Source organism: Canis lupus, chromosome 9 (assembly GCF_011100685.1).
Source record: "Canis lupus familiaris isolate Mischka breed German Shepherd chromosome 9, alternate assembly UU_Cfam_GSD_1.0, whole genome shotgun sequence".
Lineage (NCBI taxonomy): Eukaryota > Metazoa > Chordata > Mammalia > Carnivora > Canidae > Canis > Canis lupus.
The window spans coordinates 36,917,283-36,942,026 of record NC_049230.1 but is presented as its reverse complement, the minus strand read 5'-3'; the positions used below and the strand labels follow the sequence as shown (position 1 = coordinate 36,942,026).

The following is a 24,744-nucleotide window of genomic DNA, read 5'->3' as shown; positions in this document are numbered from 1 at the left end:
TGAATGAGATTTCCCTTCCCCATTATGTTTTTTAACTCTTTATTACTGAAATGTTAAGCCATTGATTCTGCATACTGCTTTTGTTAAAGCAAGTCATTTTTCTTCTCTCGGTTATAGTTTCCTTGTCTATAAGATGAATATCAGGAAAATTAATATATGTAAAGCCCTTAGCATAGCACTGAGTACATAGTAAGCAGTCAAAAATCCTGACCACTATTATCTGTAATAATGGAGAGGACATTACCTATCACACTGGATTGTTGTGAGGGCCAAAAATTATATTTATTTATGAATGTGTTTTGTTAATTGTATTACAGTATACAAAGATTTTTATTGCAAATAACATTAAAATTTAGTACTACTTTAAAGAATGATAGTTTTAATGGTAGAAGACTCAGATCATAGAGCAGAAAATGAGAAATTTGTATTCTTTTTCATGTAACACAAAGAGAGAAGATGCCACTTACCAAGTAATGAATACCTGTGAAGCAATATGTAATCCTTAGGAGGGAAAAGATCTGCTTTGCAGGGAGGGCTGACTGGACTCATGAGTGTTTGTGACTATATGGCTTGTGAGCCTTCCAGAAGGGATACATTAACACCCCCCTCCTACTATTGTTGCTCATTAACCCTTTAAGGGAGGTTAGCTTTACCTGCAACATAACTCTAGAATTTAGAGCCTAAATACAGAGTAAAAGGAAGAATTGGAGAATTCCTGGGAGACGCTAAAAATAGAAAGGCCAGGGAATCTGGGAAGCAAAGATGCAAAGCCAGAGACCAAGGCCAAGGGCAAAAGGAAGGAATTGGTGGAAGGTTAGAAGTAAGGAAAGAAGGGAACAGAGAAATATGAGGGCAAAAAGTAGTTTAAGAGCCACTATGGGATATTTATTTATTATTTCAATTTATAAAACTATGCCCAGCGCCAAGCTTTTTGGGTACACACAGAACAGTAAATAATATATGCCCATCTCTACTTCCAACTTTGTATTTTTCCTTTCTTTTACTAGTTGCATTCCCCATCTCCCACTTCCCATTATCAGCTATCACTCTTAATCCCTTGCCAAGAAGACAGATGAGTGGCTCCCACTGGATCTGCAGGATGCTTTCTGGACAACTTGGCCCGCATTTCACTTCCACACACATTCCACCTACCTTTCCAGAAGACTAGAGCCAGGACCCCTCCATGTATGCACTTGATATTTACAAAAGAGCAGGAATGGGAGTACACTGTTTTGATTATGTCCTTCATCCCTGTCTTGGAAAGAGAAAGGATTTTTTGACTTGAGAAATTGGGCTGAGCATTCTCACTCTGCCTCTGAATTTTTCTTTTCCTTTGTAACATTTATCTAAAATTGTTGATTTAATGGCTATTACTGATTATAGAGAGATCTACAATGACCCTGCCTTTAAGAAACTTGCTCTGGAAAGTAAGAGAGGGCATCTAAAATCGGAGCACCAGCTATGTGTCAAGCCCTCTCTTTGTTACTTTAACTCTCATGTCAACCCTTAGAGGTAGACATTGTCTCCATTTTATAAAAGTTACTATTATCTCCAGAGTTGCATGGCTACATGTGTCAGAGCAGGGATTTAAACTTGTCTACTTAATTTTAGATTTTGCTCTTTCTGCTATACTGTATTGCTTCCAGAAAATATAGGCACCAAGCTAAGGAGGAAAGATATATGAATGAAAAGTATAAGAATAGTATAGAGCCCTGGCTTTAAATAAGCTTTCAGGAGGCTTTTAGCAGCCTTTTAATGGTGATTATTATTTTAATGGATTGTTATTCTTGTGTTTAACCTTTATAATTGGGCATGGCTGTATCCAATAGGTACAAGATAACTGATATTATTGGGAAGGAAGAGGGACTTGGAGCAGAGAACCTTCGAGGCTCTGGAATGATCGCTGGAGAATCCTCATTGGCCTATGATGAGATCATCACCATCAGCCTGGTAAATATTAAGAGAATATGACATTTTTGAAGAACTGACTTTGTGATTAGGAGTTGTGTCTGTCGCATCTCTGCTATTCAGTCACAAATAAGAACATTACTTAAAGATTATATATGTACAATTTGACTTTAACTGTGCATGATAATGTAAATAATTGAATTTCCCAGATACATCTAGCACCTTTTTGCCTTTAGTTTTTTATTTCTCTAAACATTCTAACAGAGTTGTAACAGCTTCAATTTATTTTTTTTACTACTTTCCTTATTCTTATCTGTAGTGTAGATAGATGCCGAGCATCTGTGAAACAAGCAAAAGTTTGAGATGTAAAGACCCTATGAACCTTTAAGTGTTTAATACTTTAATCATTCAGCGAATTCTGTACCTGCTTTTCTTTGACCAGGGAATTGTGGGGCTTAATGTTATTAATCAAGCAAACTTCATAAAAAGTAGTACTTTTTTCTGTTAATGTGGATTCTGTATATCTCTGCCTTAGTTCTGACAGCTTGGGTGGGACATAACTATGTGGCATGTAGAATTTACTCTTTTCTCTCTGTCTCTGTCTCTCTCTCATTGTCTTTGAAGGTTACATGCCGGGCCATTGGGATTGGAGCTTACCTTGTCCGGCTGGGACAGAGAACCATCCAGGTTGAAAATTCTCATTTAATTTTGACTGGAGCTGGAGCCCTCAACAAAGTAAGTTTCTAGGGTCTGGGAGAAGTGAGTGAAGCTGTTTGAAGATGACTGAATTCTCAATTCAAGATCCTGATTGAGAAGAAGCCATTCAGGCCATGCTTCCCTCAGTCTGTCAATTTCCCTCTCCCTCCATCTTTCCTACCCACTGCCTTACTTACCTATTCTATTCATTCATTTATCATAGTCAACAAATATTTTGAGTATCTACTATGTGCCAGGCACTACTCCAGGCCCTACAGATAAGTTCACAAACAAACCATATAGAACTCTTGCTCCAAAGAGTTTACATTCTGCATCTTGCTAGAAAAAGAATTGAATGCTTTTTTTCTGCCCTCCCTCCCTTTCTTGCATCCATGAGTAAGTGAAGAGATCTATTCCCAGATGCGGAGCTATCTCTGAAACATATTCTTGAACGTGTTGACAAAATGAAGCTTTAATGTTCTGAGAAATTTGTGAATGCACCCCTTAAAAAGGACACTTAACAGTGGTCCCTTGTACATAGAGGAAGTAATTGGTAAATATTGAGTAGAGAGGTAGATGGATAGATTGCTGGGCAAGAGTATGACAAATTTGTCATCCCTTCAAAAGAAATTCTTGTGTGAGACATCTGGGTGGCTCAGTCTATTGGATGTTTGACTCTTAATTTCCGCTCAGGTCATGATCTCAGGGTCATAGGATCAGGCCCTGCATAGAGCTTTGCACTCAGCGGGGAGTCTGCTTGAGGATTCTGTCTCCCTCTCCCCCTCCCCGCCATGCTTACCCCCCTTTCTCTCAAATAAATAAATCTTTAAAGAAAGAAAGAGGGAGGGAGAGAGGAAGGAAGAAGGAAGAAAGGAACAAGTGAAAGAAAAGAAAGAAACAAAGAAAGAAAGAAGGAAAGAAGAAAAGAAAAGAAAAGAAAAGAAAAGAAAAGAAAAGAAAAGAAAGAAAAGAAAAGAAAAGAAGAGAAAAAAGAAGAAAAGAAAGAAATTCTTGTGCCTTTTCAATCCAAGCTCATAGGGGCTTTTCCAAAGGGGAAAAAAAATGATTGCTGAGGTCACTGCTTGTAAGAGTGAAAACTATCTAAGAATACCTGGATATACAAGACAATGTTGTTCTGACTTCTCTGCAGACATAAGAAAATTATTTTCTCTCCAGAGCCAAGAATATGTAATAATTTGGAACTGGCTGGCAGACCTTGTGCAACTCATGTAACCGCTCAGCTACTCCGCTTTCTTTGTCTGTCAAAGGGGAATATAATAATTCACATGCTTAAATGATATGGTGGAGATCAAATGAGAAAACATAAGTGAAAATACCTAGCATCTGGCACAAAGTGTTGGTCATCATTACAGCTCTAGTTTCCTTTTCTTCTCCCGTACATGACTTGGTGATTTGAGTTATATGCATGCTGAATTGTATTGGATACTGGGTTTGCTAGACTTGCACAAACTTTAACAAGCCTTGACTTTCCAGTGGAAGGATAGGAATTAAGTATCCTATTATCTTATGTTTTAAAAGTTGATACATCCATTGGTCCAGTTAGCTTTTGGAGATATCAGAAATGAGGAGAATCCTTTGATATGATCAGTTTGCTCTCTACATTCATATAGGGTCTGTCTCCTTCTCTGGGTTTGCTCTTCCCTCCAAGAAAAGGCAGAGCAGGGGATCCCTGGGTGGCGCAGCGGTTTGGCGCCTGCCTTTGGCCCAGGGTGCGATCCTGGAGATCCGGGATCGAATCCCACGTCGGGCTCCCGGTGCATGGAGCCTGCTTCTCCCTCTGCCTGTGTCTCTGCCTCTCTCTCTCTCTCTCACTGTGTGCCTATCATGAATAAGAAAAAAAAAAAAAGATTAAAAAAAAAAAAAAAGAAAAGGCAGAGCAATGTTAACAATGGCAAACTTGGGTACCCCACTCCCCTTTTGGAAAGTAAGCTAGGAAAAAAAAAAGGAAAGTAACCTAGAAATCAACGTTGTGAACTGCCACTATTGCAGGAGACTACTGCAGTAGGGGAAACTGCTGAGTCTTTTTCTTTTTTTTTTTAAGTTGCTCTTTTGGATACCTTCTTAAGACGAGATACTCACAAATGTTGAAAAGAATCGTAGATACGATGATCTATAAGGGTGGAATTTAAAGAAGACGCCTGTATTCCCATATACCCATACCTGGACAAAGAGCTAATTTCTGAAATTTATTTCATCACATTTTTTTTTTTGTCCCTAATAATATGTTATACACAGAGAAAAATACAAAAAGCAAAGATGCTGCTGCTGCTGCTAGGGGGTTTTGTTTGGTTGGTTTTTGTCATTTGCCTAAAAACTTCCTAGTTGAATTTAATTTGTGCCATAAAGAAAGCATTAGGGATTTTTTTCTGAAAATCTGGTTGAATTGTTCTGATCAGATTTATTATGTTCCCCCTCTTCCTAGCCTACAGGGCTGTTCGTTGAAGGAAAAGTGTAGTTGGAGCGGAAAAGGCTAGGGAAGCTGCAGCTGTAACTTACCGAACAATGCTCATTTCCAAACGGACGTGATCATTTGTAGCTGAAGGGAGTGATCAAGTTATAGAGGTTACCTAATCTGGCTCAGCCTGCTTCACTATCTTCATGTCAGTGCCTCTTAAGTATACAGACATGTTCTTGGAAGACACCTGATTTCATGCAAATTCATTCAGAATGTCCTGTCTGCCCCTTTGCCTATCCAGTATGAAAAAAGACATTACATATACGGAAGCTGCATGTTTATATCACTTCCTCCGACTCATTCCTTTTGCATGTTCTGTCTTTGTGTATATTGGTGTCTTTCAACATCTGTTTGCCTTTCTGTAGAAATCTCTGTCTCTTATGGGTGTGTGCAAGTCACTTTGAGTGTGTGTCTCTTCCTGTGTGAGTCCTGGTCTGTCTCTTTGTGTCTGTATCTTGCTTCTAGATAGATCCCTCTCTTTCTTTCTCTGTGCTTCCCTGAGTATCCATGTGTGAGGAAGTCTTTGTGTGTCTGAAAACACTGTAGAGCCTCCTTAAGCCTTGACCATTTTGCTCGAGTATGTGTGTACCTGTACAAAGTGGAAATGTATGTGGTATATGTAAGCTTTTAGACTGTAAACATTTGACCCCCACCTTTTTGAGTCTTCATCCTTTATGTTAAACATTGGGGTGAAGAATAGGAAGGGAGGGGATGTGCAGAGGTTGTAGGAAAAAAGAAATCTGTGTGTGCAAGTGCCGATCCCGTTGACCCTTTTGAAAATTGAAATAATGATAATGCGCGTCTCCTGACTGCATCAAAGTATCAGCACATCAAAAGCCAGGAGGCATGAAATGCAAATGATAAAGTGAAAGCAGATGGATTGTGCATGATCGCCTGATGCCCAATGAATTTTAAAAGGTGCCGGTTTGCAGGGTGGGGAGGAGGGGGTTGGGGGTGGGGGTACTGAAATAAACACGTTATCCCTGCAATTTTTTTTTTGTTCTTGACGCTCACTCCTGACAATATTTTTTCACACTTGAGTGAACATCCACTCCATCTCTCTCTCCCTTTCTCCCTCTCTCTTTCTCTTTCCTCTCCAACTCTCCCCCCACCCCCCCACCTCTTACACGTCTCAGGTCATGTCGCTGCAGCTCCGGTGGAAATAATAAGATATAAACCACGAGGTTGTTATTTGCATAGAAATAGCATGGAGCCCCAGGCAGCAAGGGAGAAGGACACAGGGATCATTTGTCTAAAATTTTAATGAAAACTTTTGCTGAGGCAGAGATTTTTTTGAAACTTTCTTTCTCCCTGCTTTTCTCCTCCCCTCCCTTCCCCCCCCAAACCCCATCACTGATTTGACTTAACATGGTTCAATTTGAGGAGAAAGGGTTGACACACCACATATCACACTCCTATAATACAGCAACATGTAAATTGTTTGTTCCTTTAATAGATATGAAGCTGGAGAGACACACATTCTCAACTTAATGCATTGCATGTATGCGTCAGGCTTTTATGGCCCTACTCTGTCTCAGTGCACCAGTGATGTTGCCTGTCATTAGCTGACCTGTTTTTAATTAGTTTAGACCTTCCTACCTTTTGCTTCTGAACATTCTTTACTTTTTAAAGGATTTCTTTTTGTAGCCAACAGTAGTAGCCTGCAAATAAAATATAAATATTCTGGTGGTTTCCTGTTTTTTACTTTCAGTGGTTCTACTGTACTTTTACCATTTTATTCATGGACACCGTCCTTTGCTTACTGTGTCTTTTGTTCCAAAATCAGAAAGTGCTTCCTGCATTTGTTTTTTTATCCCTTTGCCCTTGTTATCTCAGTATTTGTATAATTTCTTTTCTTGTCTATCTTGCTCTCTGTTGCCTGTAGTTATTTGTAAAACATTCAGAATATTACCAAGTTGAGGAGAAATACAGTATCTGGTTTTCCTAAATGCTGCAGAAGCACGTTTGCCATTTGAGCTAAAGGCAGTGGGATGGTGATTATAGAAGCAATCTAGAGGACTTTATTTGAAACTTAAAATCAAGCACATCGGTGCAGCTCCTTGCTACCCTCTGGGGTGAGCTAGTGGCATCAGGGCTAGTTTACAGATGGGAAGATTAAAGCTGAGGTAAAGTGACTTGGTTCCATTGACAGAGATTAAATCAGCGTGAGAATGTGAATTTCCATGTCCCCAAGTTTCTTTTGAGATGGTCTTAGTGTCCATAAGGCCTGAGAAGAGAAGTGGTCATTTTCCTTTTTGTGCAAATGTCACCTATGATGACATAAATAAGAGAAGCTTCCAAGGGTCTGCTATTTCATGTCATCCAAGGTAGAAGAACATAGGTTCTTAGCTCTACAAACCATAGGCTCCTGATGGCAGATGGCTCAGAATACCTCACTGAGTAGAGTAGTAAGGCAGACTTGATGGATGTGACAAACTACCCTGCTTGATGGGTGTCATGCTAGCCTGGCAAAGACAGCAACCTGTGTGCTTGGGGAACTGGTAAAATGGGCCCTTTTAGGAGGCTGGGATAGTTTGTACAGATCTCAACTAAGTCAGGGTGCTACTGAATATGTCCAGGAATTTTCAGATTTACTTTCACTACACCACCATTCCTCTGTTTCTACATAGTATCCTTCACATGTTGTAAGGTGGTGGGTAGGCTCAAAGGACCTAAGGGAACACTGATGTAAACTAGAGCTGCTAGTTCTCAGTCTATACCCTAGACCTGGTGATATGTGACATTTTAAAGCTTCTGCTTTGGGATGCCTGGGTGGTTCAGCGGTTGAGCGTGCCTGCCTTTGGCCCAGGGTGTGATTCTGGAGCCCCAGGATCGAGTCCCACATCTGGCTCCCTGAGTGGAGTCTGCTTCTTTCTCTGCCCATGTCTCTGCCTCTGTGTGTCTAATTAATCAATTAATTAATTAATTAAAATAAAATATTTTTAAAAAGAAAAAAAAATAAAGCTTTTGCTTTAAGGGGAAAAAAAGAATCCCATAATCTCATCTCCTTTACCGAGATCAGGCCCCTGTTTCTACCAAATCTGCCAGGGAAAAAGAGATTATATGATGGTGTGGCCAAGGCTATATATGTTAGGCCTGTAGGGCCCTTAATTCTAATCTTGCTTTTGAGACTTGATACAAGTCCTTCCCTGAATCTCAGTTTCCAAACATCTTTTTCTGAATCTGTACAATATGAAATGTGAAGTTGTTGCTCCCTTTGTTATATACAGTATCAGAGTTCCTCCCACCAGCTTATAGGACCAGGGACCTCTACTATTCATTCTCTATATTCACCCATGACTCTGTGACACAATGTGAGAGTCATGGAGGCTCAAGAAAGGAAGGAGAGAGGGGTGCCTGGCTGGCTCAGTCAGTAGAGCATTTGACTGTTGGTCTTGGGGTCATGAGTTCAAGCCCAACATTGGGTGTAGAGATTACATAAAACAATGATAAATGAAATTTTTTTTATAAAAGGGAGGGATTATTTCGTTCTCACTGTGAGTCAGCATTGTAACTTTCACAAAACTTAAAGAGCTGGAATGGTGAAAAGCATATATGCTAGAGCCGAACTACCTGGGTTTAATTCCTGGCTCTACCATCTACTAGTTGTGTGATCTTGGGCAATTTTCTTAACTTTTCTGGGTCACAGCTGTATTAACTGTTAAATGAGGATAATAATAGTACCTATTTACCAGGTCTTGTTAGGATTAAATGAGTTAATATAGGTAAATCACTGACATTGTTGTAGTGTTCCCCAACATGAACATAGGGTCCTGTTCTCATTGCAACTCATAATCCAGGCCCTGGAAGGGAAATACACATACAACATTCTCTATATTTTCTGATCCTTCGAAGGCAAAAATTCCTTTAAGAAAATGTTAGATGTCAGTCCTTGCCACGGCAGTACATTCACGTATTGACTTTCCCAATAGATGTTATCTAAAAACAATCACTGCACTTTGGAAAGCCATTAACGTCAGAGGCGCCATGTTCAGTCCTGATAGGGTAGTATACGTGTCAGTCATCTGTCTACAGGAGTCCCCAAGGACTTGTTGATACAATAGCCCATAATCACTCTAAGGATCAGACCAGCAATTTGCATTTTTAAAAGTCCCTAACTACCTATTTTCACAATAGACAGTCCCTGTCTCCGAAGCTCCAGATGGGATCACTCTCCTTTTAAAGAGGGTATTTGAGCTTCCTTTCTGAGTAAGCCTCACTTTAGCATTATGAATGAGTTTTCTCAGAAAGGATTGCAATGGGCACATCTCCTTGGTTTTTGAGCCCTATTACCCCATACCTCTACAACACACACACACAAAATGTGGGCAAACCTGACCCCGTTTTGGGGTGGTTTTGAATTTCGTTTAATGTTTCTTAGGTTTGGTAGAAAACTGTACCAGGTATGTTTGACTCCCAATTAGTGAGTCATTGTGATCTGCCCTCAGCCTGATCCCCAGCTCTCTGGTTTGGAGATCTTGCAGGTCGAATTTCCCTTCAGAGCTCCATGAGAGACATTGCCTTTGACTATGAGAGCCCTGTTGTGGGTATGGTGGCTGAGAGACTAGTGACTTGGGAGAACTTCAAATAAGTATCAATACTGAACTTCTAGTTGAAGTGAAAGCTTTGAGGCCCTGCCTGGGGCATTATATATAGACTCAGGAATTAACCATGTTCGACAGCCTCTTAAAATTTATTCAAACTTCTTGAAGTTACAAAACCTTGAGATTTAAAAAACAAACAAAAACTTTTGATTATTCCCCTCCCTGCCATTTACTAGATAAGTAACTTTGGGCCTTCATCTATTTGGGCCTCAGTTTCCTCTTTATGAAATACATTTCCCACCTTAAGGTGAAGACCAGAAGATCTCTTAATCTTAAATTTACTTTAATTTCTAGTACTCTGTTATACTGTATAGATGTATATTAATTTGTAGCTAGGGAACCATGTTAGGCTGGAGCAGGGAGAGGATAGATTGGCAATGAGGGTGGGTAGGATCCAAAGTAGTTGCTACATATTAGGGTGTTATCTACTAGAGAAATTACATATTAGTGATATGTAAAATTATTACACAACAAGATTAGGAATGGGAGTTGTAAAGCATACTTATTGAAAAATTTGTTCATCACATTTCTTATCCATATTACAGAAAAGTAAATGCCATGCGGTAGTGGCAGTGGTAATGGTGTTACTATTGATGACAGCAAGCGGCCATAGAATTATAATGATTGGGAGCAGAAGATCTCAAAAGTCCAACCACCCAACTATTGTTTGAATTTCCCCTATAACACTACTGCCAAATATTTATTCAGTTATGCTTGAAAAATCCAACTAACAGGGAACTCAGTACTTTATGAGCCGATCCCTTTCATTTACATGAAGTTTTTTCTTACATTTAGCTACAGTCTGTTCCTTTGCACACACAGACCAATTCCTCTTTTAAAGTGTTCATAATTAACAAAGCAACTCCCAGTGTTATGGTGTAACCTATGTGGAATTGAATGGAACCAAAATCTTCCCCATGTACTTTGCTTTCAGAGTCTGGCCTTGTCTTAAGAACAAAAGTAGTAAAAAAAAAAAAAAACAAAAGTAGTAAAGATGGAAATGCTATCCAAAGATAGGAAGGAAACTGGATTCCTAAATGCCATCCTTGCCAGCCGAAACTATGAAAAGTAGAAATTACAAGAGAAATAGCTAAAATTTACACCACTTGGATGTATTCTGTAGAAGGTTGGGGGGTCTGCTGCATAGTATCATGCAAGGCTTTAAGGGCCTGATTATCTCCTGCTTCCCCCACCCCAACTTTGTTGACCCTATACACGGTTGGAGGATGTTTTCTTGGGTGCTGTGTATTTAGATAACAGTTAAAACTCATTGCCAAAGTTAGGTAGTACGTACTTCAGGAATCAGTAAAGGTGATATAGACTGAGGTACTCTAAAACTCGTAAGGGCACACAACTAATCTAAAGTGCTAGAATTTATTTCCCTCTCATCTCAGTGAGCAGTCTCTGGCTCACTTGGAATATGTGTACCTATGTCCTCTCTGTCCTATTTCCGGAATGTCTATTTCAGCCTCTAGGATTGTGCTGCTTCCTGAGCACTGGAGTGAAGAAATGCCTCTATCTCACATGGCATGCAGGGTCTCTGTACTTTTGCCTCTAACAAAATATTGTCCCTGGTCTCAAACTAAGTGTCCTCTTAGGGCTCTGAGCATGATCCCTTAGGCAGAACAGTTCAGCTTCTTCATTTTCCAGTCACATGTTACACCTTCTTATGCTGGATTTTCTTTATCCACCTATCCATCCTTCCTTCCTTCCTTCCTTCCTTCCTTCCTTCCTTCCTTCCTTCCTTCCTTCCTTCCTTCCTTCCTTCCTTCCTTCCTTCCTTCCTCTCTCTCTAAATGTTCATAGCTCTGTCTTTGCAAATTAGTGTTCACTGGAAGCTTTGCTATTCCACTTACCCTTCTCCCCTTAACCTTTCTTCTCCCCAGCCCCAGCCTGAAACCCAAGTAAATTAGCTTCTCACCCCTGCCCCCCAGTTAAAAAAAAAAAAAAAAAAGCCATACTCTTCCAACAGTGTCGGTTCTTGGATTTGCAGTCAGCAGCCATCTCCAATAACCATCAGGCTGTCAGCTTTGCAGCTCCCTACTACCTCCCACCTCCCCCATCACTCACCAGAGGAAAAAGAGAGCCAGAGCAAGAGCTTGAAATATATCATGCAATAGTGTATCATGAATTTGTTGTGAATCACAGCGGTGAAGCAGGTTTATTTATTTCTGAGACCTTAAATCAATACAAAGTAGGTCTCTTAGTTCTGAAGCTGGGATGGAGTGTGAAAAAATGAGCCCATTGTACTCTTAAAACTTTGGGGAAAGGAGATGACAGCTATATAATTCCATTTACCAGGCACTAGGGGCTTTAATGTGAAGGTGACAGGGAGCTCTTTGTGCATTTAGAGCACCATATCTTCTAAATAAAAGATCTGTAGACTTGATAGTGGAGCATAGCTCCAAGTTTAATAATCTCCAAGCATTAGACCGAGCCAATATGTTCCCAAGTCAGAGAGTTCCCCCCCCAAACACTCATAAATTAAAAGTGCAAGAACTGCACACGTTGGTAGATTAGGAATGCAAGGACTCCAGTCTTTCCTAGCAGAAAGACAGACCTGGGCTCTGGCTGTGCACAGACTGCTCTGTGAATATGATAAAGACGCAGGAAACGAGGCTATTTAGAAACTGGCTCCTTGGCTGTTCATCATTCTAGGGGATGTCCCCTATGCTGGATCTAAATCTAGCTATGTCCCCTCTTAGAGTGGCCATCTTCACACATCTAATCAGCTAATGTACACAGGAGTGTTGAATTATGAAAGGAGAAGCTTTAAGAGCTGTTTAGATTGAACTACAGATTACCATGCCCAAGCTTCAAGTTTTTCTGGCTGATTCTGGTTCTTAATTTTAATAACGTGTCAGTGTCTGGAAGTGAAGTCTTTCAAAATAACGTGCACATAAAAGAAATTGAGACATCAGTGTAATTAAGGAAAAGAACCCACCCAAATTTCACTAACAGCATAAGATGCGAATATGAGAAGTGAAGACCATTGGAACATATAATCAAGTTTTGAGTTTCTTCATTTTCTATCTGACCCATTGATAAAATATGCCTTTTCTCAACAGATAAAGCAGGTTTATGCAGCTCAGTAGAGCAACCCTAATATAATATGACTTTATATTAGGTAGAGTTACTAGCTTAATTCAGGCTCAGGTAAAGAATTTTGAAAGAAAAACCCAGTGTCTGCACTGGGGAATACTAAAAAGGATGGGAAAATTGAATCACTCATTTTGTTTGAGAAAGCTGCTACACATTATAACACTAATATGGAAGATTTTTTGCTTATAGTATTTCAACTTGCTAAAAATATAAATCAAAGCTGAGTTTTTACAGAGCACTAAGAATTATGGCAGTTCACATGCATTTGTTGCATGCCAGTTATGTGTAAAGTTCCATTCTTATGCTGTGGGTATACAAGGCTGATTTCTGCTTTCATGGAGCTTCAAATTTAGACTTGAAAGACAGTAACAGTCTTGTCATGTGTTCTAAAGATAAAAATAAACTCGCTGCCCACCAGATGTAAATAAGAAAACACAACCAAGGGGATCCCTGGGTGGCTTAGCGGTTTAGCTCCTGCCTTTAGCCCAGGGCACGATCCTGGAGTCTCGGGATCAAGTCCCACGTCGGGCTCCCAGCATGGAGCCTGCTTCTTCCTCCTCCTGTGTCTCTGCCCCCCTCTCTCTCTCTCTCTCTCTCTCTGTCTATCATGAATGAATGAATGAATGAATGAATGAATAAATAAATAAATAAATAAATAAATAAGTAAATCTTTAAAAAAAAAAAGAAAAGAAAAGAAAACACAACCAAAAAGGCTGCCGAGATGAACAGTTGGTGCTACTCCACAAGAAGCCAGGCCCCCAGCAAGCACTGAACTCTTTGCCTAACCACTGGTGGGCTGAGGCAGTCACACAACCCTCTGCCTTTCCACCAACCTCATGCCTCAGATCCTCATCAGAAAACCACCAAAAACTTTTCCATCTTTTGAAAACATCTGAAGAATTCTCACAATTCAATTATAGGAAAACAACACAGTCATTTAAAAAATGGGTTTAATTTGGGGAATCTGGGTGGCTCAGGCAGTCAAGCATCCTATTCTTGATTTGGACTCAGGTCATGATCTCAGGGTCCTGGGTTGAGCCCCAGTTGGGCTCCACGCTCAGTGGGGAGTCTGCTTGAGAATCTCTCTCTCCCTCTGCCCCTCCCTCCACTACAGTCACTCTTTCTCTCTTTCAAATAAATAAATCTTTTTTAAAAATTAAAAAATGGGTTTAATTTTCTTAAGAAATTTGAATAGACATTTCAGCAGAAAAGATATGAAGATGATAATCAAGCACATGAAAGGATGCTTAATGCAAATTTAAAACCACAATTAGGCACCACTAAAATAAAAATTTAATAAGGAAAATTTTTATCTGACAATACTAAGTATTGGTGAGAATGCAGAACAACTGGAACTCTTGTATATACTGGTGGGAATGTGAAATGGTACAGCCATTTTGAAAAAGTTTACTCCAGCCATAAACAAGAATGAGATCTTGCCATTTGCTACAACATGGATGGACCTAGAAGGTATAATGCTAAGTGAATAAGCCAGTCAGAGAAAGAAAAATATCACATGATTTCACTCATGTGGAATTTTTAAAAAAGCAAATGAGCAAAGGAAAAACAAAAACCAGACTCTGAATACCGAGAACAAAATAGTGGTTTGCCAAAGGAAGATAGAGGGGGGTGTTGGGTGAAATTAAGTGAAGAAGATTTAAAAGTACACTTATCTAGATGAGCACTAAGTTATATATAAAATTGCTGAACCCCTATATTGTATATTTGAAGCTAGTATAACATTGTATGTTAATTGTACTTCAATTTTAAAAAAAACCTTTTTTAAAAAAATAAACACTTACCATACAACCTAGTAATCCTATTCCTGGGAGAAATGAAATATACTTCCACACAAAAACGTGTCCACAAATGTCTATATCAGTTTTATTCATAATTTCCCCAAGCTGGAAACTACCCAATTACCCAAAAGTCTACCAAGAAGCAAACAGAAGAACAAATTGTGATACTTCCATAAAATGGAATACTACACTGCAGTGAAAAGGAATATATGACACCTACAGTGGCATAAATGAATCTCAGGTGCACTAACAAAGAAACGACTCCCAAGCACTATGTAGTATATGACTCCATTTATATAATGTCCTAAGAAAGGCAAAATTGTTATTTTTTTAATTCAGGTGTAGTTGGCATACAATATTATGGTGGCTTCAGGTATACAATGTAAGTACTTCAACAGTTGGGTACATTATGGAGTGATCATCACCATACAACTAGCTACCATCAGTATTATACAAAGTTGTTAGGGTATTGTTAACTATATTCCCTCTATTGTACCTTCCGTTCCCATGACTTATTTTGTAACTAGAAGTTTGTACCTTTTAATCTCCTTCCCCTATTTTGTCCAACCCCTCCCCACACACACTCCCTCTGGCAGCCATCATTCTGTTTTCTGAGTCTGTTTTGTTTGTTCATTTGTTTTTTTAGATTCTACATATAAATAAAGCCATACAGTGTTTGTCTTTCTCTGATTTATTTTAGTTAGCATACCGTCTAGGTCCTTCCATCATGTCCTTGTTATCACAAATGGCAAGATTTTTTTTATGGCTAAGGAATATTCCATTATATGCATACACACAAACACACCCCTCACACATCTTCATTATCCATCTTTTTTTTTTTTTTTAAGATTTTTTAATTGATTTATCAGAGAGTGAGCATGAGTGCCAAAGAGGGACAGAGGGAGAGGGAGAAGCAGGCTCCCTACTGAGCGGGGAGCCCAATGCAGGGCTCTTTCCCAGGACCCCCGGATCATGACCTCAGCCGAAGGCAGATGCTTAACTGACTGAGCCACCAGGTGCCCCTATCTATTCATCTATTGGTGGAAATGTAGGTTGCTTCCATCTGTGGCTATTGTAAATAATGCTGCAATGAACATAAAAGTGCATGTATCTTTTTGAATTAGTATTTTCATTTTGTTTGTTAAATACCCAGAAATGGAATTGCTGGGTCATATGTTAATTCTATTTTTAATTTTTTGAGGAACCTCCATACTGTTTTCCACAGTGGCTGCTCCCATTTTGCATTCCCACTATCAGTGCATGAAGGTTCCCTTTTCTCCTCATCCTTGTGCAACACTTGTTATTTCTTGGTGTGTTTTTTCGTTGTTTTTTTTTTTTTTTTTTTATGCTAACCATTCTGACAGATGTGAGGTTATATCTTATTGTGGATTTAGTTTACATTTCCCTGATGATTAGTGATGTTAAGAATGTTAAGAATCTTTTCATTTGCCTCTTGGCCATCTGTATGTCATCTTTGGAGAACTGTCTATTCAGGTCCTGTGTCTTTTTTTTAATTTGGTTCATTTTCTTTGATACTGAGTTGTGTGCATTCTTTATATATTTTGGATATTAACCCCTTATTGGATATATCATTTGCAAATGTCTCCCATTTATTGGGTTGCCTTTTCACGTTGATGGTTTGCTTCACTTTGCAAAACCTTTTTAGTTTGATGAAGTCCAATTGGTTTATTTTTGCTTTTATTGCCCTTGCCTGAGAAGACCAACTCAAAAAAATATTGTTAAGACTGATGTCATGGGATCCCTGGGTGGCGCAGCGGTTTGGCGCCTGCCTTTGGCCCAGGGCGCGATCCTGGAGATCCGGGATCGAATCCCACATCGGGCTCCCGGTGCATGGAGCCTGCTTCTCCCTCTGCCTGTGTCTCTGCGCCTCTCTCTCTCTCTGTGACTATCATAAATAAATAAAAATTAAAAAAAAAAAAAAGACTGATGTCAAAAAACTTACTGCCCGTATTTTTTTCTAGGGGTTCTATGCTTTCTAGTCTTACATTTAAGTCTATAAGCCACTTTGAGTATACTTTTGTATGTGGTGTAAGAAAATAGTCTAGCTTTATTTTTTTGCATGTAGTTTTCCATTTTTTCCAAAACTATTTTTTAAAACTATCATTTCCTTATTGTACATTTTTGCCTCCTTTGTTGAAAATTAATTGGTCATATTAAGCATGGATTATTTCTGAATGCTGTATTCTATTCCATTGATTTATGTGTCTAATTCTGTGCCAACACCATAACCTTTTGATTACATACAGCTTTGTAATATAGTTTGAAATCAGGGAGCATAATACCCCTAGCTTTGATCTTCTTTCTCAAGATTGCTTTGACTATTTGGGTGTTTGTGGCTTCATAGAAATTTTAGGATTATGTGTTCTAGTTCTGTGAAAAAATCCCATTTTGATAGAGTACTTTGATGGGTATTGCATTGACTCTAGATTTCTTTAGGTAATATGGACATTTTAACAATATTAATTCTTGCAATCCATGATGGAATGTTATTTATTATGAGTATGAGATATCTGCCTATTTATTTGTGTATCCAGTTTCTTTTGTCAGTGTTTACAGTTTTCAGAGTACAGGTCTTTCACCTCCTTGGTTAAATTTAATTCTAGGCATTTTATTCTTTTTGTTGTTGCAATTATAAATGGGAGTGTTTTCTTAATTCCTTTTTCTGCTAGTTCATTATTAGTATATAGAAATAAAACAGATTTACGTATATTAATTTTGTATCCTGGAACTTTACTGAATTCATTTATTCTAATAGGTTTTTTTTTTTTTGAAGATTTTATTTATTTATTTGAGAGAGAGAAAGCAAGAGCGCGAGAAGGAGTTGGAGGAGGGCAGACGTACAGGGAGAATCACACCGCTCAATGAGCAGGGAGCACAATGTGGGCTTGATCCTGGGACTTTGGGATCACTTAACCAACTGAGTCACCCAGGGCACCTGTTCTAATAGTTTTTTGGTGGAGTCTGGGGTTTTCTATATATAGTATCATGTTATCTGCAAATTATGACAGTAAGTAGGTATTTACTTCTTTCCTAGTTTGGATCCCTTTTCTTTTCTTTTCTTTTCTTTTCTTTTCTTTTCTTTTCTTTTCTTTTCTTTTCTTTTCTTTTCTTTTCTTTTCTTTTTTTTCTTTTCTTTTCTTTTTTTCTTTTCTTTTCTTTTCTTTTTTTTGTCTGATTGCTGTGGCTAGGACTTCCAATACTATGTTGAGTAAAAGTGGTGACAGTGAGCAACTTTATTTTCTTCCTGATCTTGGAAGAAAAACTTTCAGCTTTTATGATGTTAGCTGTGGTTTTGTCTATGCCTTTTATTATGTTGAAGTATGTTCTCTCTATACCCATTTTGTTGAGTTTTTCAAATAAATAGACATTGACTTTTATTAAATGCTTTTCTGCATTTATTGGGATGATCATATGATTTTTATACTTCTCCTTGTTAATGTGGAGTATCCCATTGATTCATTTGCAGATATTAAACCATCCCTGCATCATTGGAATAAATCCCACATGATCATGGTGTATTACCCTTTTAATTTATTGTTGAATTCAGTTTGCTAATCTTTTTCTTGAGGATTTTTGCATTTTTTGTTCATCAGGGATATTGGCTTGTTTTTTTGTTTTGTTTTTGTGGTTTCGTTGTCAGGGTAATGCTGACCTCATAGAATGAGTTCAGAAGCATTCCTTTCAATTTTTTTGGAATAGTTCGAGGATAGGTATTAACTTTTTTGAAATGTTTAGTAGAATTCACCTGTAAAACCATCTGGTCTTGGACTTCTGTTGTGAGTTTTTTTGTTTACTGATTCAATTTCATTAATAGTATTTGGTCTGTTCAGATTTTCTATTTCTTCCTGATTCAGTTTTGAAGGATTGTATGTTTTAGGAATTTATGCATTTTTGTCTAGGCTGTCCCATTTTTTAGCATATAATTGTTCATAGTAGTCTGTTATGATCCTTTATATTTCTATGGTATTGGTTGTAACTTCGCTTTCATTTCTGATTTTATTTGGGCCCTCTCCCTTCTTTTCTTGATGAGTCTGGCTAAAGGTTTATGAATTTTATTTATCTTTTCTAAGAATCAGCTCTTAGTTTCATTGATCGTTTCTATTGTCTTTTTAGTCTGTTTCATTTTATTTCCACTCTAATCTTTACTATTTCCTTCTTTCCACTAACCTTGGACTTTGTTTGCCTTTTTTCTAGTTCTATTAGGTTTAAGATTAGGTTGTTTATGTGATTTTTTGTTGTTGTTGTTTACTGAAGTAGGCCTGTATTGCTATGAACATCCCACCTTAGAACTACTTTTGCTGTATGTCTTGTAGATTTTTTTTTTTTTAAGATTTTATTTATTTATTCATGAGATACACAGAGAGAGAGAGGCAGAAACACAGGCAGAGGGAGAAGCAGACTCCATACAGGGAGCCCGACGTGGGACTCGATCCTGGGTCTCCAGGATCATGCTCTGGGCTGAAGGCGGCGCTAAACTACTGAGCCACCCAGGCTGCCCTGTCTTGTAGATTTTTGAATGTTAGATTTTCATTTCTATTTTCAGTTGTCTCAAAGTATTTTTTTATTTCCTCTTTGATTTCTTTAGTGATCCATTGGTTGTTTAGTAATGAGCATGTTCATCTTCCACATGTTTGTGTTTTTTCCAGTTTTTCTTGTAATTGATTTCTAGTTTGTACCATTGTAGTCAGAAAAGATACCTGATGTGATTTCAGTCTTCTTAAATTTATTGAGACTTGTTTTGTGGCCTAACATATGATCTGTCATGGAAGATGTTCCATGTGCATTTGAATGAATGTGTATTCTGTTTTTGGATGGAATGTTATTTATACATACACACACATACACACACATATACACACACATCTATTAGGTCCATCTGGTGTAATATGTCATTCAAAGCCACTGTTTCTTTTTTTTTTTTTTTTAAGATTTTATTTATTTATTCATAGAGACACAGAGGGAGAGAGAGAGAGGGAGGCAGAGACACAGGCAGAGGGAGAAGCAGGCTCCACGCAGGGAGCCTGACGTGGGACTCGATCTGGGGTCTCCAGGATCACACCCCGGGCTGAAGGCGGTGCTAAACTGCTGCGCCACGGGGGCTGCCCACAGCCACTGTTTCTTTGTTGATTTTTTGTCTGGGTTATCTGCCCATTGATATAAGTGGAGTATTGAAGTCCCCTGCTATTATTGTATTATTATATTACTGTCATTTTCTCCCTTTATATTGGTTACTATTTATTTTACGTATTTAGGTGCCCCGATGTTGAGTGTGTAGATATTTGATACCACTATATTCTCTTGTTGGATTGATCTCTTTATCATTATATAATGCCTTGTGTCGTGTTACAGTCTTTGTTTTAAAGTTTTTCTTGCTACCCCAGATTTCTTTTATTTCCATTTGCATGTAATATCTTTTTTCCATCTCTTCACTTTCAGTCTGTATATCTTTAGACCTGAAGAGAGTCTCTTTTAAGCAGCATATAGGTAGTCTTGTCTTTATCCATTCATCCAGCCTATGTCTTTTGATTGGAGCATTTAGTCCATTTATGTTTAAAGTAATTATTGATAGATATGTACTTACTGCCATTTTGTGGATTGTTTTCTGGATGTTTTGTAGTTCTTCTCTGTTACTTTCTTCTCTTACTCTCTTCCTTTGTTATTTGGTAACTTTCTTTAGTGTTATATTTGTATCCTTTCCTCTTTATTTTCTGTGTATCTATTATAGGCGTTCGGGGGCAGCCCAGGTGGCTCAGCGGTTTAGCGCCTGCCTTCAACCCAGGACCTGATGATCGAGTCCCGGGATTGAGTCCCGCGTCGGGCTCCCTGCATGGAGCCTGCTTCTCCCTCTGCCTGTGTCTCTGCCTCTCGCTGTGTCTCTCATGAATAAATAAATAAATAATCTTAAAAAAAAAAAAGAAAAGAAAGTCTATAATAGGTATTCGGTTTGTGGTCACTATGAGGTTCATATATGACATCCTGTGTATAAAGAGCCTATTTTAAGTTGATGTTTGCTTAAGTTCAAGCAGGTTCTAAAAGCGTTACATTTTTACTGCACTACCTACATTTTATATTTTTTGTGTCATATATATTTTTAAGATTTTATTTATCTATTCATGAGAGACACAGAGAGAGAGAGAGAGAGAGAGAGAGAGGCAGAGACACAGGGAGAGGGAGAAGCAGACTCCACGCAGGGAGCCCAATGCGGGACTCAATCCCAGGACTCCAGGATCACTCCAGATCACGCTCACGCCCTGGGCCGAAGGCAGGCGCCAAACCACTGAGCCACCCAGAGATTCCCCAATTCATGTCATATTTTACATCTTACTATTTTGTGTATCTTTTGATAATTATTATAGATCTAGATGATTTTTACTACTTTTGTCTTTTAACCTTCATACTATGTATCCACCACCTTTACTATATGTTTACCCTTACCAGTTAGATTTTTTTCTTTCATAATTTTCTTATTTCTAGTTATGCCCTTTTCTTTTTCATTTAAAGAAGTCCCTTTAATATTTCTTATTAAGGCCTGCTTGGTGATGATGAACTCCTTTAGCTTTTGCTTGTCTGAGAAACCCCTTATCTCTCCTATTCTGAGTGATAACCTTGCTAGGTGGACTATTCTTAGTTTTAAGGTCTTGACTTTCAGCACTTTGAATATATCATGCCATTCACTTCTGACCTGTAAAGTTTATGCTAAAAAATCAGCTCATAGTCTTATGAGGGTTCCCTGGTACATAATAAGTTTTTCTCTTGCTTTCCTTAAGATTCCCTCTTTATTGACACTGTGATCATAAAATATCTTGGTGTGGGTCTCTTTGGGTTCATCTTATTTAGGAATGTTTGTGTTTCCTGGACTTGGATGTCTGCTTCCTTCCCCAGCTTAGGGAAGTTTTCAGCCATTATTTCTTCAAATAGGTTTTCTGTTCCTTTCCTTTTCTCCTCTCCTTCTGTGACTGCTATAATGCAAATGTTGGTATACTTGACATGGTCCCAGAAGTCCCTTTAACTATCCTTATTTTTTCATTCTTTTTTTCTTTTTGCTGTTCTCGTTGTATGGGTTCCATTACTCTTATCTTCCACATTGCTGATCCATTCTTCTGCATTATCTAATCTGCTATTGATTCTCTCTGGTGTATTTTTCATTTCAGTTTTTATATTCTTCTGATTTGTTCTTTTTTATGTTCTCTCTTAATGTTCTTATTGTGTTCTTCCATTCTTTTCATGAGTTTAGTGAGCTTCTTTATGATCATTATTTTGCACTCTTTATTAGTAGATTGCTTATTTCCTTTTCATTTCATTCTTTTCCTCAGATTTTTGTCTTATTCTTTCATTTGTTTCACTTAATCTCTTCTCTCCTCATTTTACTTAACTCTCTGTGTTTATTTTTGTGTATTAGGTAGATGACTTCTATTTCCTGGTCTTAAAGAAATGTCTTTATAGAGAGAGTGTCCTGTGGGGTCAGTAGCACAAAACCACCTGTTCATTCAATCTAAGTACCCCTCTGGGGTATCCTCATATATGGATGCATGGGCTACACGCACCTTCCTGTTGAGGCTGGGCCACAGTTAGTGTGTGCAGCTGGCCCCTCAAGGCAAGGAGCATTGGAAGAGAGGAGCACTGTTGTTGGCAGAGGCTACCCCCTGGGTGTGGGGATTAAAGGGGACACTGGGAATGTGGTAAGTAGTGCTAGCACAGGAGATGGAGAGTGTCAAAACTGTCTCTTACACCACCAGGCCAACTAGGTAGGGGTAGGAGGTAGAGAAAATGATGCCTGCTGACACTTTCTTCCCTGGAGAATGTTCCAACAGATCTCTGTCCCTCTAGCACATGTCCTAAAATTACTCAGTGAATCTCCTTCATGTGTAACCCCATACTTTTCAAACTACTGCTTTTGTACTGGGATTTGGAGGGAGTAAAATTGTATGTACCCTTTAAGTACAGTCTCATTTTCCTGCTGCCCTTCTGGACATCAGCCCTACTTGTTTTCAAAGCCAGATGTTGGGGATCCCTGGGTGGCTCAGCGGTTAAGTGCCTGCCTTCTGCCCAGGGCATGATTCTGAAGTCCTGGGATTGAGTCCCGTATCAGGCTCCCTGCATGGAGCCTGCTTCTCCCTCTCCCTGTGTCTCTGCCTCTCTCTCTCTCTCTCTGTGTGTGTCTCTCATGAGTAAATAAATAAAATCTTTAAAAAAAAATCAAAGCCAGGTGTTATGGGGGCTCTACTTCCTGGTGCAGGTTGCCTGAGCTAGGGAGCCCAGTGTAGGGTCTGGACCCCTCATTCCTTAAGGAGAGCCTCTACAGTTATGATAATCCTCCCACTCGTGGGTCACCATGCCAGGGGTATGGGTCCTGACTAGACCACATCTTGCCTTGCATACCCATCTTGATGTGGCTTTTTCTTCATGTTCTGAGTTGTGTAAAATATTTTCTGCTAGTCTTTAGTTCATTTTCAGAGATAGTTTTTCTATATGTAGTTGTGGTTCTGGTTTGTTCATGGGAAGTGAGCTCAGGATCTTCCTGCTCCACCATCCTGATTCTCCCTCCTAGAGAGAAACCTTCGGGGTGATTTGGATGATGGTTTTATGACTTATATATATTTGTCACAATTCATAGAATTCTGAACCTAAAAATGAATGATTTGCTATATGTAAATTATACCTCAGTAAACTAGATTTTTTTTTTAATTTCCATATTTGGAAGCAATTCATTGTCAGTACATTCAAATCTGTAGCTAAATGAGCAGTTGTCGGATCCCTGAGGTAAGTGATTCCTTTTTGGCAGTTTTCACTCTGGAAGCTTATGCCTTTTCTCAGACATTTGACAAGTAAACTGTCCTGTGGCTCTTCTCTACCCCCATTGCATTAGAAATGCGTTTCTGTCCCTTGCCCGGTCCACCCTCAAATCCTTGTCATCAGTCTGCCATCTAACTCATTCCTCTGTTTGCCCCACCCCTTAGTAAGCAGATGTCTTGCAGTATTTTTGTGCCTTGTATCTGAGTCTCTCCTTGGTTAAGTATCTTCTCCCAATGCTGGATGCCCAATCCCTGTGCTCCCAATTTACCCATCAACAGACCTGATCATTTTCTAATACTGTGGTGTGGAGAGAGGTTTTGGGGCTTGCAGTGGATGGTCTTGAATCTAAGTGTGGCTCAGGTCAGAAACTTTCCCGTCCTGTGTCAGCAGTAGGTCACTGTGTCCTTTCTCTACCCCTAATCCTAGACTACCAGCTACCAACCAGCATTCCAGTTTGCCAGTGACAAGTGGCAATGAAGAGGCGAGGGGAAGTTGTAAACCTGAGTCTGTGTATCAAGAGGCTATGTTTTGGGAACCTCCAAATATTCTTGGTTGCATAGGCACCAGTTCTGTCTCCCTAGAGATTTAATTCCATTCACCCTTGGATATATTCCTGGAGAAACATTTACACAGTAATATGTGCTGCACCACTTAAAATTGTTAATTGGAGATTGAATTACTTGTCAGGTTTTAAAAATGTAGTCCTCTCAGGTCAGGGAGGAGGGTGTTAGCAGCCTGAGTAGATGAGCTATTGCATTTTTTTTCCCTTCCTCTTTTCTCCCCCACTCCCTTTTCCTCCCTCTCATTCTTCATTTCTTTTGTCCCTATCTTACTGCCTTTTTCCTTCCCTCACTTAATTTTTTTTCATGTCTGTCTCTTTCTGCCTTAGCCAAACCTTTATCAATAACCTAACAGATCCAGAGTGACTTTAATCTAGAATCATGAACGACGTCCACTAATGATGATTGCTTGGGAAATGTACAAAACCTCTCTTCAAATCCTCTTGAGAATGGAAATATCCTAATGAGAGGGAGGATGGCAGGAGGGACTCCGTTCATGTAGCCTAAATTCTTAGACGCAAGAGGAATTTTATACTTCCAGCTTCTTTAAATAGAAAATTACCCTGACTCAAGAATTGTTTAGGGGGAAAGATTGGCTAAAGGGGGGGAAAGCAGCAGTAGATTTCATTTTTTATTCCATCGATATGCATCATTATTTTTCACATCTTCAGCACATGATTGCAAATATTTGCCTATAAGTCTAAAGACCCCCGACATAATGTGTATACTCAGGACAAAGGCAGTTTTTTAAAAAATTGAGCTAAGTTGCATCTATGAAACTCAGA

The 24,744-nt window shown here is 38.9% G+C and overlaps 1 protein-coding gene across 8 annotated transcripts in view; it reads left to right on the top strand.

Moving 5' to 3' along the window:
* ACACA (acetyl-CoA carboxylase alpha) overlaps window positions 1-24,744 on the top strand; it is a 283,891-nt gene that overhangs the window by 212,174 nt on the left and 46,973 nt on the right. For all 8 annotated transcript variants that reach the window (XM_038548036.1, XM_038548037.1, XM_038548038.1 and 5 more), the window contains 2 exons: window positions 1,830-1,950; window positions 2,533-2,643. In XM_038548036.1, coding sequence (XP_038403964.1) covers window positions 1,830-1,950; window positions 2,533-2,643 — 232 coding nt within the window. The remainder of the gene's footprint in view (window positions 1-1,829; window positions 1,951-2,532; window positions 2,644-24,744) is intronic.